Source organism: Sorex fumeus, unplaced genomic scaffold (genome assembly GCF_029834395.1).
Source record: "Sorex fumeus unplaced genomic scaffold, SorFum_2.1 ptg000063l, whole genome shotgun sequence".
NCBI lineage: Eukaryota > Metazoa > Chordata > Mammalia > Eulipotyphla > Soricidae > Sorex > Sorex fumeus.
The window spans coordinates 9,375,894-9,390,935 of NW_026606120.1; the positions used below are offsets into that span (position 1 = coordinate 9,375,894).

The 15,042-nt window shown below is 48.8% G+C and overlaps 1 protein-coding gene and 1 pseudogene across 2 annotated transcripts; one reads left to right on the forward strand and one right to left on the reverse strand.

Annotated features, from left to right (window-relative positions):
- LOC130036098 (lactase-like protein) overlaps positions 1–15,042 on the reverse strand; it is a 60,932-nt pseudogene that overhangs the window by 6,472 nt on the left and 39,418 nt on the right.
- LOC130035210 (patr class I histocompatibility antigen, A-126 alpha chain-like) lies at positions 453–3,729 on the forward strand. 2 transcript variants are annotated; one of them, XM_056126776.1, is made up of 8 exons: positions 453–548; positions 851–1,120; positions 1,295–1,573; positions 2,131–2,406; positions 2,531–2,638; positions 3,001–3,033; positions 3,169–3,216; positions 3,364–3,729. In XM_056126776.1, exons 1-8 carry the CDS (start codon positions 482–484, stop codon positions 3,366–3,368), a joined length of 1,086 nt encoding a protein of 361 aa, XP_055982751.1. In that variant the 5' UTR covers positions 453–481; the 3' UTR covers positions 3,369–3,729. The 2 variants fall into 2 exon arrangements, with proteins under 2 accessions (XP_055982751.1, XP_055982752.1); XM_056126777.1 differs by lacking the exon at positions 3,001–3,033.

The window sequence follows — 15,042 nt, forward strand, 5'->3', positions numbered from 1 at the left end:
ACCAACAACAGTAAAAGGCTTTAACTCAAATTCCTCCCACGGCAAACACTGATGGGCAAAACCTGAACGCACAGAAGCATCTCTGGGCTCTTCAGGAACTTGTAAGACTTAGCGAGATCCTGAAATGAAAACCATGGGAAATCCTGACTCAGTGTCAGCCCTGGACACGGGGAGACAGTGTGACAAAGATCAGGTGAGGGAGCAGGTGAGAGGGCGAAGTCCTAGGTCCTAGGTGTGGCTCCCAGTGTCCCCAGGTGGTGTTGGGGGCAGGAGATCAGGCCTGGGGATTCCTGGTTTCAAAGTTTCACTTCTCCCTCAGTAACCTGTGTGAGCGCCTTCTGCCCGGATACTCGTGACGCGTCCCCAGTCCTCACTCCCATTGGGCATCGCTGTCTAGATCAGCCAATCAGCCTTCGCGACGCTCCCGGATATAAACTGAGGGCAATCGCGAGGGAGTCAGAATCCACTTGATTCCTTCAGTATGTGGGAGCTGCGACCCCTCCTGCTGCTGCTCTCGGGGGCCCTGGCCCTGACCCAGACCCGGGCGGGTGAGTGCGGGGTCGGGAGGGGAGTTCGTTGCAGGGGGGAGGATGGGAACTTCCAGGCATTGCTGTGTAGGACCCCCGAAAAGGAGTTTCCCCGGTTCTCTGCCCGGATGCCCCCCAAATGTTCCTGCTTGTCCCCCCAACCTTCAACTCCGCCCGCGCCCCTAAGTTTCGCCCTTTTCGGTTCCTCCCCGCTTTCCTGCCTCCCTTCCCCCAATTCCACCTCCCCCCATCACCATGGCCCGGGGCGCGCGGGGCGGCGGGTCGGCGGGTCGGGCCGGGTCTCACCCCTTCCCCTCCCCCAGGCCCCCACTCCTTGCGCTATTTCTCCACCGCCGTGTCCCGGCCCGGCGACGGGGACTCCCGCTTCATCGACGTGGGCTACGTGGACGACACGCAGTTCGTGCGCTTCGACAGCGACTCGGCGAGTCCGAGGATGGAGCCGCGGGCGCCGTGGGTGGAGCAGGAGGGACCCGAGTACTGGGAGCGGCAGACGCGGATCTCCAAGGGCAACGCACAGACTTTCCGATTGAGCCTGAGCAACCTGCGCGGCTACTACAACCAGAGCGAGGCGGGTGAGCGCGGCCGGGCAGGGACGAGCCAACACGGGGACGGGCCGGGTCGCCCGAGGCGGGTCCGAGTATCCCGGAGGCTGAGGGACCCGCCCCGGACCCTGGACCTGGAGGCGCCGCGGGGACCGGGCTTAGTTTCGGTTTCGGTTCAGGATTAATCTGTGCCGGGCGGGTCAGACTCTCACACGTACCAGAGCATGTCCGGCTGCGACGTGGGGTCCGACGGGCGCCTCCTGCGCGGGTACCGTCAAGACGCCTACGACGGCGCCGACTACATCGCCCTGAACGAGGACCTGCGCTCCTGGACCGCGGTGGCGGGCACGCAGGCTTGGCAAACCCAGCAAAAGTGGGAGCAGGAGGGTGTGGCTGAGCACTGGAGGAACTACGTGGAGGGCAGGTGCCTAGAGTATCTCCGCAGATACCTGGAGCACGGGAAGGACACGCTGCTGCGCGCAGGTACCGGGTCCCTGAGGGTGAGGACCCCTGACCGCCCCTGGGTTGGGGGGGGGGCGACTCCCCACAAGGGAGGACATAAGGGGATTCAGTGTCAGAACAGCGCCCCTTCCTCAGTCAGGAGAGGGACAGACCTGCCTGGTTTCCATGTTCTGTACCTCAGAGACCCGCCCTCCCCTCAAGCCCACCCTGTGTCAACAGGACTGTGAAGGACCCGAGTGTCCCTGGGGGAGGGGCGACCTTCTCTGAAATGACGAATGTGGGTTCCCTGGACCCGGCAGCCATCTTCGAACTCTCTCAAAGATGGTCTTAGCTCTGACTTCTGCTTCTCTCAGTCACTCACCCTCCTCCCAGGGCAGGACCAGAGTCACTGTCTGCTGAGAGAGCTGAGCCTCCTACCCAAACTCTTTTCTAGAACTTTCCAAGGAATTAGGATTTTATCCAGTTTCTCCAGCCAAGTTTGTGTCTGGATTATTACTTCCTATTCCAAACCAATTATCCTGTTGAACCTCATCGTGGAAGTGACTAAAAGTGTGAATTTTCTCATTTTTCCTCCTCAGAACCCCCCAGGAGACACATAACCCACCACCCCTTCTCTGACCGTGAGGTCACCCTGAGGTGCTGGGCCCTGGACTTCTACCCTGCCGAGATCACCCTGAGCTGGCAGCGTGATGGGGAGGACCTGACCCAGGACACAGAGCTGGTGGAGACCAGGCCTTCAGGGGATGGAACCTTCCAGAAGTGGGCGGCTGTGGTGGTGCCTCCTGGAGAAGAGCAGAGATACACATGCCGTGTGCAGCACCAGGGGCTGCCGGAGCCTGTCACCCTGAGATGGGGTAAGGAGGGGGACAGGGCACAGAGGCTGTTCTCAGGGGAATCAGGGTTGGCCTCTCTGGGGAACTGCTGAGGGTCAGGCTGAGGCTGGTGGTCAAACCCTCTTCTTCCTTCCTTCCTTTCCAGAGCCCCCTTCTCAGTCCACCATCCTCACTGTGGGCATCACTGTTGGCCTGGTTCTCGTGGTCACTGGAGCTGTGGTGGCAGCTGTGATCTGCAGGAGGAAATGCTCAGGTAAGATGGTCGGGGACGGGGGGGCAATCTGTCCAACTTGGCAAGTCTTTAGTCTTGTCCCACTTTGGGGATCCCCCCATATTAGTTCTTCTGCCTCATTAGCAAGAGCACCACCGCCCCTGTGCTACTGCTCACACTCCCCTTGTGTGTGCCCTTCTCGAGTTTGATCATGAAAGATACTTTCACCTCCATAACCTGGGATGAACCGGGGTGCCAGGGTTCCAAATCACAGGGACTGTCCCTGCTGAGTGCACACTGCCAGGAGGAGGCTGGTCAGTCCTGGGTTTCGGGCCTAGAGAGCTGCTCTGTGGCCGCAGGATCCAGTGCTCTCCCCGACTTCCCTGGATGTTTCCTTCCCGCAGGTGAGAAAGGAGGACAGTACACTCAGGCTGCAAGTAAGTTTGGGCAAGGCTGGGGCCCTGCAATCCTGGGGACAGAGATCGAAGCCCACCGGGAGCTTCCGCACCCCTAGTTCCTTCTCTTGTCCCATCCCCTGTGGCTCTGACCTTGTCCTGTTTGTTCCTCCCCAGACAGCGACAGTTCCCAGGGCTCTGATGAATCTCTCATGAATCCTAAAGGTGAGACTCTGGAGGATGCAGTGGGCCAGATTGGGCAGAGGGGACAGGACTGGGTTTGGGGGTTCTTTGAGTGGCATGCTGGGAGCTTGCTCAGAATGTCACCACTTCTGTGACTCACTTGGGTCCCTTCATTCTTCTCTCTTACAGTGTGAGACAGCTGCCCTGCTGTGTTTCCTGACATCCTAGTGTTGTGACTCAAGAAATACTGATTCTCTTTCTGCCCTGGGATCTGAGCGTGTCTGTTTTCGTGTCACACACTGTGAGGGGGGAGACTGGCCCAGCCCTGCCCACTGGGCCCTCCCCACACTTACCTGCTTTTTCTTCCTGATGCTCTGGGCTGTAGCAGCAGAGACAGGACTTAACCATCTGTATCTGCGTTAGCTTCTTGTTTTCCTGAATAATGTTTCTCCCTTACTGAAATAAGCGTCTGATTTGCATTTTTCTAATTCCTGTTTTGTGGGATTGAGGATTAATAAAGGAAATCCCTGAAATTTGATAAGGAACAAATGGAAATCCTGAGACCTTCCATGTGTTTTCTGTTTTGATTGAGTCTGTCCCAGATGTGACAGGAGAGGCTGTGAGTGGATGGGGGAGGGAGGGGGAGGGACAGACTGGTGCAAGGATGCAAACCTAGGATTTCTGACTCCTAGCCAGGTGACCTGTCCAGTTCCAGGAGTATAAACAGAGGCTGAAAATGTGGGTAAGCAGCTGGAATGTTGTCTCTACCTGACACTTTCCATCATAGATGCATAGAGATCAAATGGAGATTCGGGCACTGGAGTGACAGGTTTCACACAGGTGGCTCCATCCTATAGTGCGTGTAAGTTGTTGGGTCACAAAGTTTAAGCTACAAATTGGCAATCACCCTAATAATCTTTCCTCAAAACCTCTTTGATAGAAATAAAATTAGAACGGCATATGGAACTAGAAAGTCCAGGACACATAGAAGACCTTTTCATCCAAGCCCACATGGTAGGATAAATGGTCACTGAGTCAATGAATCAAGTGCACAGGATAAAACAACATTTCTTAGGGTTTGCATCCTGGTAAGTGTCCCAAGGAGTAACTTTCCCACAGGGGAGAACAGCCAGGAGTCGTCGACAATGTCAACTAGGAACAGGAATTTGCGTGGGGTGATCAGTGCTCTATCTCTGCTGGGTTTGAGCAGCACAATACTTTAGAGGGTCCCTGTTCAGCACTGGGAGCTGGTTGGGTGAACCCAGTGTCTTAAGACAACCCAGAGCTGGTGGGGGCTCCTTCACTCAGTGTCACTCAGACACTGGTGTGCACATCTCCTTGTGGTTCCAGACAATGGCTGGTCAAGCATCTCTCCTCTCCAAATCTCAGTCTCCAAGCTCTATCTCGGGGCAGAGATCTGAACCCGCTCAAATAACAACTCTGTCTTCATCTGACATTTTCTAACACTGGGGGAGAGGCTCCCGAATGCTTCACCAATAACAGTCTTTGTTTATTTCCTACCTCCTGTCAATATGGTTTTAACAATAAACAAGATATATATGATTGGTCATTTATGTTCATATATTGTTATAGATATTTTTAATATTAGCATGAAATAGACGGTATAACATCATTTGGGGGCAAGAGCAGAAGGTAGGTTGTTTGTTCTGCACGCAGCTAATCTAAGTTCAATTCCTAACACCCCATATTGTCCCCCAAGCCCACCAGGAGTGATCCCTGAGTACAGAGACAGGAGAAAAGCCTGAGCATCGATGGGTGTGGCTCCCCAAAAAATGAAAAAATAGAAAGAAAGAAAGAAAGAAAGAAAGAGAGGGGCTTGAGCGGTAGCACAGCGGGTAGGTCGTTTACCTTGCACACGACCGACCCGGGTTCGATTCCCAGCATACCATATGGTCCCCTGAGCACCACCAGGAGTAATCCTGAGTGCAAAGCCAGGAGTAACCCCTGAGCATTGCCGGGTGTGACCCAAAAAGCAAAAAAAAAAAAAAAAAAGAAAGAGAAAAAAAGAAAGAAGGGAAGGGAGGGACGGAGGCGGAAGGAAGGAAGGAAGGAAGGGAGGAGAAAATCAGCATCATCTGAAATTTGAGAAAATAAGCCCCTAACTGCAATTGAGATCCTAGACTGGAATTGCTGTTCCTGCAGAGATGATAAAACTCTAGCTAAGAGAAACAAGTTCACTGTCTCTGATAATTCTCCTTTAAATATTTTTTTTCCTAAGGGGGTATAGTGCAGACAGCAGGTCAATCTGTACCTATGAGGTGAGTGCATCAGCAGCCTGATGGCGCCTTCAGATTTCCAGATACCCCAAAATTGCTGCTGTGCCTTTGGCCAGACCCTCCAAAATTGGGGCAAAGTTTACCAAGAAAGTAAACGGCCAAAAGTTAGGTATGTGGGAGACACATCCACAAACCACCTCCAGCTCAGCTATATAATTGGAGGAATGGCCTCTCTGGTTCCTGATCGAACTGCTTAACAGTCATGATCCCAGAGACTCAGAAACAAATCTCGAAACCCAGTGGCTTTTGGCAGAAAAGCATCCCGTCCCTGCAATAAGTTATAGGCCCTGGGCCATCCCAGGTGGGAATAGGTTTCGTGCCTTGGCCTGTTCCCCTAGCGGCCCAGTGGCCGCCATCCCCCAGAGGCCACTGAAAGTCAGGTTTGGGCCCACAGTGACGAGACACGCGGGGCCTCACGGGATGAGGGTGGAGCCGGCCCTTCTCTCCCTGTCCCAACAAGACCCTGAGTTGCCACCAACGAACGGCCTCTCTGGCTCCTGACAAGCTGCTTAACGGCCATGATCCCAGAGACTCAGAAACAAATCTCGAAACTCAGCAGCTTTTCACAGAAATGCGTCTGGACCGTGCAGTAGGTTACTGTTGCTGGGCCACCCCAGGGGGGAAAGGGTGCTGTCCCTCCGCCTGCTCCCCCTTGGTTGCTTAGTGGCCACTATCTGCCAGAGTCCACTGGACAGGCAGGTTTGGGCCCACAGTGATGAGAAACACAGGGCCTAACGGGATGGGGGTGGAGCCGGCGCTTTCCCCTCCATTGCAATGAAACTGCAAGTTGCCACCAACGAATGGCCTCTCTGGCTCCTGATCAAGCCGTATAATGGCCATGATCCCAGAGACTCAGAAACAAATTGGGGAACCCAGCGGCTTTTGGCAGAAAGGCGTCAGGACTGCACAGTAGGTTACTGTTGCCGGGCTACCCCAGTGGAGAAAGGGTGCTGTCCCTCCACCTGCTCCCCCTTGGTGGCTCGGTGGTCGCCATCTGCCAGAGACCAATAGACAGTCAGGTTTGGGTCTTTAGTGAGGAGACATGCGGGGCTTCATGGGATGAGGGTGGAGCCGGCCCTTTCCTTCCCACCCCAACGAGACCCCAAGTCACCACCCATAAAGACCTTTCTGCCTCCTGATCAAGGTGCTTAACGGCCATTATCCAAGAGACTTAGAAACAAATCTCGGAACCCAGCAGGTTTTGGTAGAAATCCCTCCAGATTTAATTGTTAAAATTTTGGAATTTCAAAATCGCGTGGCCACTGCTGCAGCCATGCGACATCATATGTTTTTCATAACCAGCAATAGAAAACTAATTGTCTACTGTTGCTTTTTCAGCAGATCTGAGTGTTGCAGGAACATCCCAAATAATAATGGTGGTCTGGTGTCAAAATATTGAATGTAATCAAAGTAGAGAGAGAGTAATGTGGAAACCATCTGCCCCACAGGTAGGGGAAGGGTGTGGGATGGGGGTATTCTCGAATTTTTGGGTGGAGAATTGGCACTGGTGAAGGTACGGGTGTTTCGTTGTATGACCGAGACTTAAACCCGAAAGTTTTGTAACTGCTGCTCTCACAGTGATTCAATAAATAAAATTGAATAAAATAAAAAATAAAAAATATTTGTTTCTATTTATTAAAGAAACATGATTTATAAAGTGGGCTGGAGAGATAGCACAGCGGTAGGGCGTTTGCCTTGCATGCAGCCAATATGGCCAACCTGAGTTCGATTCCTCTGCCCCTCTCGGAGAGCCCAGCAAGCTACCAAGAGTATCTCGCCCACACAGCAAAGCCTGGCAAGCTCCCTGTGATGTAATCAATATGCCAAACACAGTAACGAGTGTCACAATGGAGACGTTACTGGGCCTGCTCGAGCAAATCGAGGAACAATGGGAGGACCGTGATTTATAAAGTTACTGTAGTTAATATTTATACACCAATCTCTCCACCAATGTCAGCTATAATTCTCCTTTGGAAACAAGACACTTCTTTCTTTTGGAACTAAAACCACTGAAGATATATTTATTTATAATCTTCAGTTATAAGCTGAGATTTTAAAATAGACCCATAATCATCAGGCTATCCCTCCACTCCTTAGGTTGTTTTTCCTGTGCCCTTTAGAAATGGTGCGTGGAGAAAGGAACCATAGGGCTCCCCTCTCCTCTCCTCTCTTTCCCTTCCCTTCCCTTCCTTCCCTTCCATGCCCTTCATTTTCCTTCCCTTTCCTTCCATTCTTCTTCTCTCTTTCCTCTCTCCTCTACTCTTCCCTCTGTGTTTGAGTTATATGACACAACTTAAAGTATGGCGAATCGAAGTATGGGGAAATGCCTGAAAGTTAACTGTAATTTACCAGTGAATTACAGAGTAACTCCATTTCTCATAAGTACCCTCCAGGCAACAAATTCACCCCTACCCATTGCTTCCTGTGCCTGATCCTCACAAACCCCATCCCTCCTCAGAGGCGTCCACTAGCAGGCCCTGCCCTGCCCCTTTCCTCTGCTTCTTTCCTCTCCACTTTATTTGGCCTCAATCCCCTAAAGTCACTATTTCCTCCCTCGTTTACTTTTTAAAATGAGCCATTGCCTGTATATTCCCAGTCCAGGGCCCTGGGGCTTTTAGCCTCTTTTATTCTCCACTTCATCCAAGGACGGAAACTTAGAATTCAGAATTGATTCCAGTGGAATCAGCAGCAGCAGGAATAAGTGACAGAGGCCTGGAGGTCAATTTCTCATCTGAGCACAATGAGGGCACCAAAATGCTTCTGGGGCTCACTCTGGCTCTGGGTAGCAGCAGTTATGAACTGAAGTTGTTGTTGTTATTGTTGTTGTATATTTTTAATTTTTTAAAAAAATTTACTGATTAAGATTCGTGGTTTACAATTTTATTAACAAAGATTTGTCATGTACATGTTGCTTAATCACACTTGAAGCCAGCGCTCACATTTATATAGAGGAGGAGCCTCTGTGTTTAGGGAAACTATTCAGACACAGGGATTGATGCTTGATAGGGCGCCCCCTGGTGTACACAGCCTGTTCTGTTGCTGGGAGCCTTGGAGAGCTCCCTGCTAGGAAGCATAATTCGGAGTGAGTGTCTTTCAGCGCTATGGCCACACGGGGGCGCCGCTGCTCTGCTCCCTCCTACTTTGCAGGGGCGGGCTGTGGTCTGACTCAGGCTGAGATGCTGACCTGGAGGAGGACATCCAGGATGAAGGCGCCTTCAGAGCAGTCCTGCGGTCAGAATCGGGAGCCGGGCGGAGAGTTGCAGAAGGGAAACCTCTGGGGCCTTGTGTTGTGTCTGAGGTTCCATCATGGCCCCTTAGCCTCTTGATGCCAAACCTAGAAACTACAAGGGAACTTTTCTTCCACTCCTGGTTCCTTTTCTTAAGAACATTCTTCATATTTTATCTCTATCATATTTTAAAGCCAATAAGTCCATGTCAGGACAGGATCACGAATCTCCCCACATTATATTTGGCTGTTACTGTTTTCTTTTCTCTCCTAGGATCCCATCCCAGGATCATGCACTGAGAGAGAAGTCCCAGTCCTGTCTCCAGAAGACACCTCCAGCTGAGTCAGGTCTCGGGATCTCCTCATCTTGGATGACATGGCATTGTAAGGAGGCTGTTCTGCTATACATCGGAGAAAGCCTCTCAGTTTGTTGTGGTGGTCAAGCCTAGGGGTGGGAAGCCCACAGACACAGTGTCATTCTCAACAGCACATCAGGGAGTGGAGGGGCCACTTGGTCATCACTAACAATTGTCACCCACACCCCTAATTAGACACGTTCCTCAGTTTCTCCCTTTAAAGAAACATGTTTTATTTTATACACACAAACATTTATTGCTGTAGTTAACATGATATGTGTAGTGTTAATGTACAGTTACTGCATCTCACCACCACTGAAGTGCCTAGTAGCATCCACCATGTCCTTATGTTATTTTTGTTTTTTGCATTTTCTTCCCATTCACAAACCTATTCCCCAAAGAGTCAAAACTTTTCTTTGCCTCTTTCTCTCACTGGTTCTTTAGAAAGAATACTAAGGGCTGCTCTGCAGGTTTGTGGAAATATTTAATTTTGTTTGTTTGTTTGGTGTCACACCTGGACATGCTCAGGTGTGGGACTCAGGGGCACCTTACGCGGTGCTGAGAATTGAACCTTGTCAGCTGCATGCCAGGTAAATATCCTACTTGCTGTACTAATATTCTCTGGCCCTGCCCTTGAGAATAGTTTCAATTTTCTTGGATGTGAATAAATTTTAAACTTTACTTTAAATACTTTAAATGTTCTGATGCTTAGAAAACACCTGTCAGATCATACTCAATTCTGATACTTCATTCTAGTCTAAGATCATTACCTTTCACTGAACTAAATTTTATTTGTTTTTGCACTACCAGGAAGGAACCCTGCCTGCATCCATGGAAGGCACATGCTCCATCACTGAGTCACATCCCCAACCTCATGGAACTAGCTTCGCTTTCCTGTCTGTGGGGGAGGCTAGATTGAATGTCTGGAATGTTGCTCAGTGTAGACTGCCTGTCCTGCAGACACGTGGGCGTGGGCATGAGCTGGACCCCTGCCACCATCTCACATGCCTCGTGTGGGCCTGGTGGCACTGTCTTGTGTGATCCTGGACCCATAACAAGGAAGGGTTCTATCTTTACCACCACAACCAAGTGTGCAGGACCTGTACAACTAAATGATGTTATCTTCTGAGCACCACAACTACAATGTATATGAACACTGCAAGTGTGTGACCGCAGCAAGCACCACAACCAAGTTGTGTGTGAGCACCAGTGAAGGCACCAACAGCAATGACAACAAAGGGAAGAAAAGGGAGAGAAATAAATCAGCAATAAAAGAATCTTTTAAACCACCTTCGTAAAACCATCAGACCTTACAAGATGCCCAGGGGCCAGTGAGATGCCTTAGCTCAAGGGGCTGAAGCACAGGCTGTGTTTGCTGCCAGCCCTGGTTTACCTAAACTGTGAGGTCCCCGAGCACCCCTGGGAGCAGCCCCCAAGCACAAAGCAAGGAGTGACCCTGAACACAGCAAGGTGTAGTACCCCCAGCACCAAACGACCAGACACAAAGAAAGGGAGAGAGAGCCCACACCTGCTCCACAGAAAACAGTGACCTGAGACATGAGGGAAAGGTCTGGTGTCCTTAGTGACAGTAACTGTAGCCTCATATCTTGGCTACTTTATCTCACTTTCTTCTCTTTCTTCTAGTCTGTTCCATGTCCTCTCCTGCTGCCCCATGTGGGTCTCTAAGCCCAGCAGAGTCCAGCCCTGCTCCCCCACAGGCCATTTCCCATCAGATCACTCTCTCACCTGTAGAGGCTGTTTCACCTTCTCTACCCTGTGTCAACCAGTAAGGTACCTCCCCATTCCCCACATTCATGAGATGATTTTGTTTTATTTTTTATTTACTTTCGTGGTTTTTTAGCTTCACCTGGCTGTGCGCAGGGATCACTCCTGGCAGAGCTCAGGTCACCATATGGAGTGTCAGGGATAGAATCCTGGTCAGTGGTGTGCAAGGCATGTCCCTTACCCATTTTCCTGTCTGGTCCCTATATTCACTTTCACCCAGAATAAACTGTGTCTCAGGAGAGAACAGCTCCATCATTTCCCCACTCTCCACATCAGGATCTGGATGTTCTTCTCCTTCCCAGTGATGGGGCAGGACGGTAGTCCTGCTCGACTAAGGCACATTTCAGCTTGGGACAGGACTGGGACATAATAATTAAAATCACTGTCATCACTATCACTGTCCTCCCATTGTTCATCGATTTGCTCGAGCGGGCCCAGTAATGTCTCCATCGGAGACTTTGTTGTTACTGTGTTTGGCACATCAAATACATCACGTGTAGCTTGCCAGGGTCTGCCGTGGGGGGCGAGAGACTCTCGGTAGCTTGCCGGGTTCTCCGAGAGGGGTGGAGGAATCGAATTGGGTCGGCCATGTTGGCTGCGTGCAAGGCAAATGCCCTACCACTGTGCTATCGCTCTAGTCCAATAATTAAAATAAATAAGTCAAAAACTTCCAAGACTGGTCACTGTCAGTTTATGTCCTCTTCCTCCTGCTGTTTCATGCCTCCCATACTGGTGCCCGGGTATCCCCAGGGTCCAACCATGAAAGCCTGGATCCTGCTGTCCACTGTGCTATTCTCCTAAGACAACCAGTTTTTAGTCCATATCTCACTTAATTGACTTCTGATGTTTTACAGAGGATGTAAAGAATGCTTTTAAAAGCCTAATACATCTACAAAGCTTGAGGTTCAAATGTTCATGCACACCCTCCCTTTTCTTGAAACTACCAGTTTTTTCCTTTTATGAAATCTCTCATCATTATCCAAGTTGAATATTTATTTTGACACAATGATTAAACATACCATTCCTACATACTTAATTTTTTCTGTATATGTCAAACAAAACAATAGATTAAAGGCAGAAGAAAATATGAAAATCCAGCTAGCTTCTGATGAGACAGAGAAGAAAGATACTTGGAAAATGTTGCATGCGCTCTTTCACAATTTATTCTCTGAATAAGTTTTGTTTTTCCTTCTCATTTGGGGGTGGGGACTCCAGAACAGTGCTCAGGAGGCCTCTGAGTGAGCTCCAAGGTCTCCAGCGCCACACCTGGTAGTGCTCTGAGACCCGTGTGTGCCGCACAGAACAAGGTTGCATTTGCCCTATAACCCCTGAAATAGATTTCTAATCTTTTTTTTAAACTTTATTTAAGCACCATGATTTACAAAATTGCTTATAATACAGTTGCATCAGGCAGTCAATGTCCCACCACCTGTGTGTCCGTCTCTCCATCAAAGTCCCCAGTTTCCCACTGACCCCACAAGGCTGCTCCACTAGCAGGCCAAAATAGTTTACTTCATGTTGGTTGTTATAAAGCACACTAAAACATATTTTTTTGTTTTTTCTGTTGTTTTTGGCTACATCTGGCAATGCTCAGACATTACTCCTGGCTCTGCATTCAGGATTTACTCTTGGGTGTGCTCAGGAGACCATATAGGATGCCAAGGATAAAAGCTAGTTGTCAGCATGCGAGGCAAATGCCCTATCTGCTGTATTATCACTTTGGTCCCCCCAAAATTTTTTGCACAAATTATTCCATTTGTGTGGGGGTTGTTACTGAGATGAATGGGATGGCATACACATGCTGCCTCTCTGAGGCCCCACATGTTAGCTGTGATGTCAGCACACTTGGTTGCACTGCTCACTATTTTGGTTGCAGGCACTAGCATTCCCACTCACTTGTAAGCATCCCCTTAGTAGAGAGAAAATAATTTTATTTTATATTGCTTGTTATAAAAAGAAATTATCAACAAATAAGTCAAAAAAGTCAATTTGTGATAACTGTTATATCTCACAATGGTATTACTAAAGTCATTGACGATTTATGGATCTCTCTGGTGCTGGTTGAGCATTCTGTATTAGTGTGTTTGTTCATTTAGCTTGGTTGTCTTCTATACAATTTTCCTATCAATTTTTCTGTGTTCCTACTGGACTGTCAGTACTACGAAATTTGAAGGTGTCGCTCTAGGAACTGGAACAATTTGATGGCATGTCAGCTAGATGAGGTTCAGTTGTGGAGTTGGACCCTTTCTATGCAGGAAAATGTTGAATGTGGGGCAGTGGCTTCTGGAACTTTCAGCAGGAGTGGGCAGCTGGGGGTGGGAGGAATCTGTCCACCCCCACTTTGAGAAGGCCCCAGAGTTCTGAGTCATGACTGGTCGGCCTGGGAGATTAAGCAATGTGTCATTCTTTTCAAGATCAGTTATGGAGCTGAGTCATTTCTATGCTGGAAAAATAAACTAAAATCAGTTTTCTTTTTTTGTATTTAATTTTATTCACCAGCATATTTCCAGCTCACAGTGTTTTTAAAAAAATTTTTCAAGCACCATGGTTTCCAATGTTATTCATAGTGAGTTTTAGACATCCAATATTCCAGCACCAATCCCATGACCTGTGTCAACTTCCCTCCACCAGTGTAACCAGATTGCCTCCCATTCCTTCCAGCTTGCTCTCTTTACAGGCACATTTTAAAGTTAGGTTGTTAAAGTTTGGATCTTTTGATTTTAGTATTGTTGGCTCTGGTTTGGATGCTTAGTTCTATAATTCCTTAATACCATCAATGTACATGAATCCCCTTGACATGGCCCCCATTTCTTCTCATCTGACTCTTCTCCCCCTCCCCTCCACTCTATTTCTTTCCTTCTTCTCCCCATACTCTGGGGCCAAAGGTGATCTGGGATTCCTCCCTTTAATACATTGCACTCCCTCATCCAGTTATTCTAAATACCACATATAAATGATATCATCCTGTGTTTATTCTCCTTCTTTCTTCACTTAACATGATGTCTACCAGTCCCATCTATATTGCTGTGAATTGCATGATTCCATCATTCCAGGCAGCTGTGTAGTGCTCTATTGTGTGTATATACCATGCCTTCATGATCCACTCATCTGTTGTTGGACGTCTAAGTTGTTTCCAAATCTTAGCTACTGTACTGAGAGCTTTAATGAATAATGGTGTGCATACATTCTTTTGAGTGAATGTTTTTCGGTTCCGCGGTAGAAACCAAAAATTGGAACTGCTGAGTCACATGGGAACTTAGTTATGAGTTTACTGAGAGTCCTACATATTGTTTTCCATAGGAGTTGAACCAGAGAACGTTTCCAGTAGCAGTAGATGAGCATGCCTTTACCACCACAGCCCACCAACGGACACTGTTCCTAGTATTTTTGATAGGTACCATTCTCATTGGTATAAAATGATATCTCATTGTTGTGTTGATTTTTATTTCCCTAATAACAAATGATGATGAGCCTTTTTCATTTCCTCTTTTTCAGATTTTTTTTTTACTCGTTGTTTTAAACCCTGGAGAATGTATGAAGACACTCCATCCCTTATGACTGAAGAAAAACGACCACACCCTGAACCTCCAGAGCTGGGCGATCTGATCAGACCCCACAGATGTGACACCATGTGATGGCAGAGAGAAAGGGAGCCCCAAATGCCAGTGAGCTGAGGAGTCACCTGGATGGTTTCGTAAATGTCAGAGAATCTTGCTGGAGGAGAGTCTGGGTTTATAAACATGGTTGGAGGTGAGGTTGCCAGTTTCAGACCCATTTTAGAAGGAAGGACATAGACCAGAATACCAGTGACTGTGCTCACTACTCCTGCCCCTAGTTTGGACCTGGGAAATAAGTGACACCTGCACTCCAGGCCCCACATGCTGATAGAGACTTGGAGAGGCCTGAGTATGCAACAAGCCCAAAGCAGTCCTGGGGTTACTCTAGATGGGGAATCACTGAGTCATTCACCAGAGAGCAGAGAGTGTTGGGGTGGGGGTGGAACTTAAAATACAAGCTTAAATATTTTCTTCTGGAAAGAAAGAGGCAAGAGACCCCTGTGCTGAAGAATCCTGTTTGTTTCTCTTCGTGGGGTTTGACCATTGGAATTAGGACGTGGGTATGAGCTCAGCAGCAGGAAAATGTCTGGATCTATTTCCTAGCTGGATTTCTTAATAGTGCAAACGATGGATGCCAGATTTTTCTA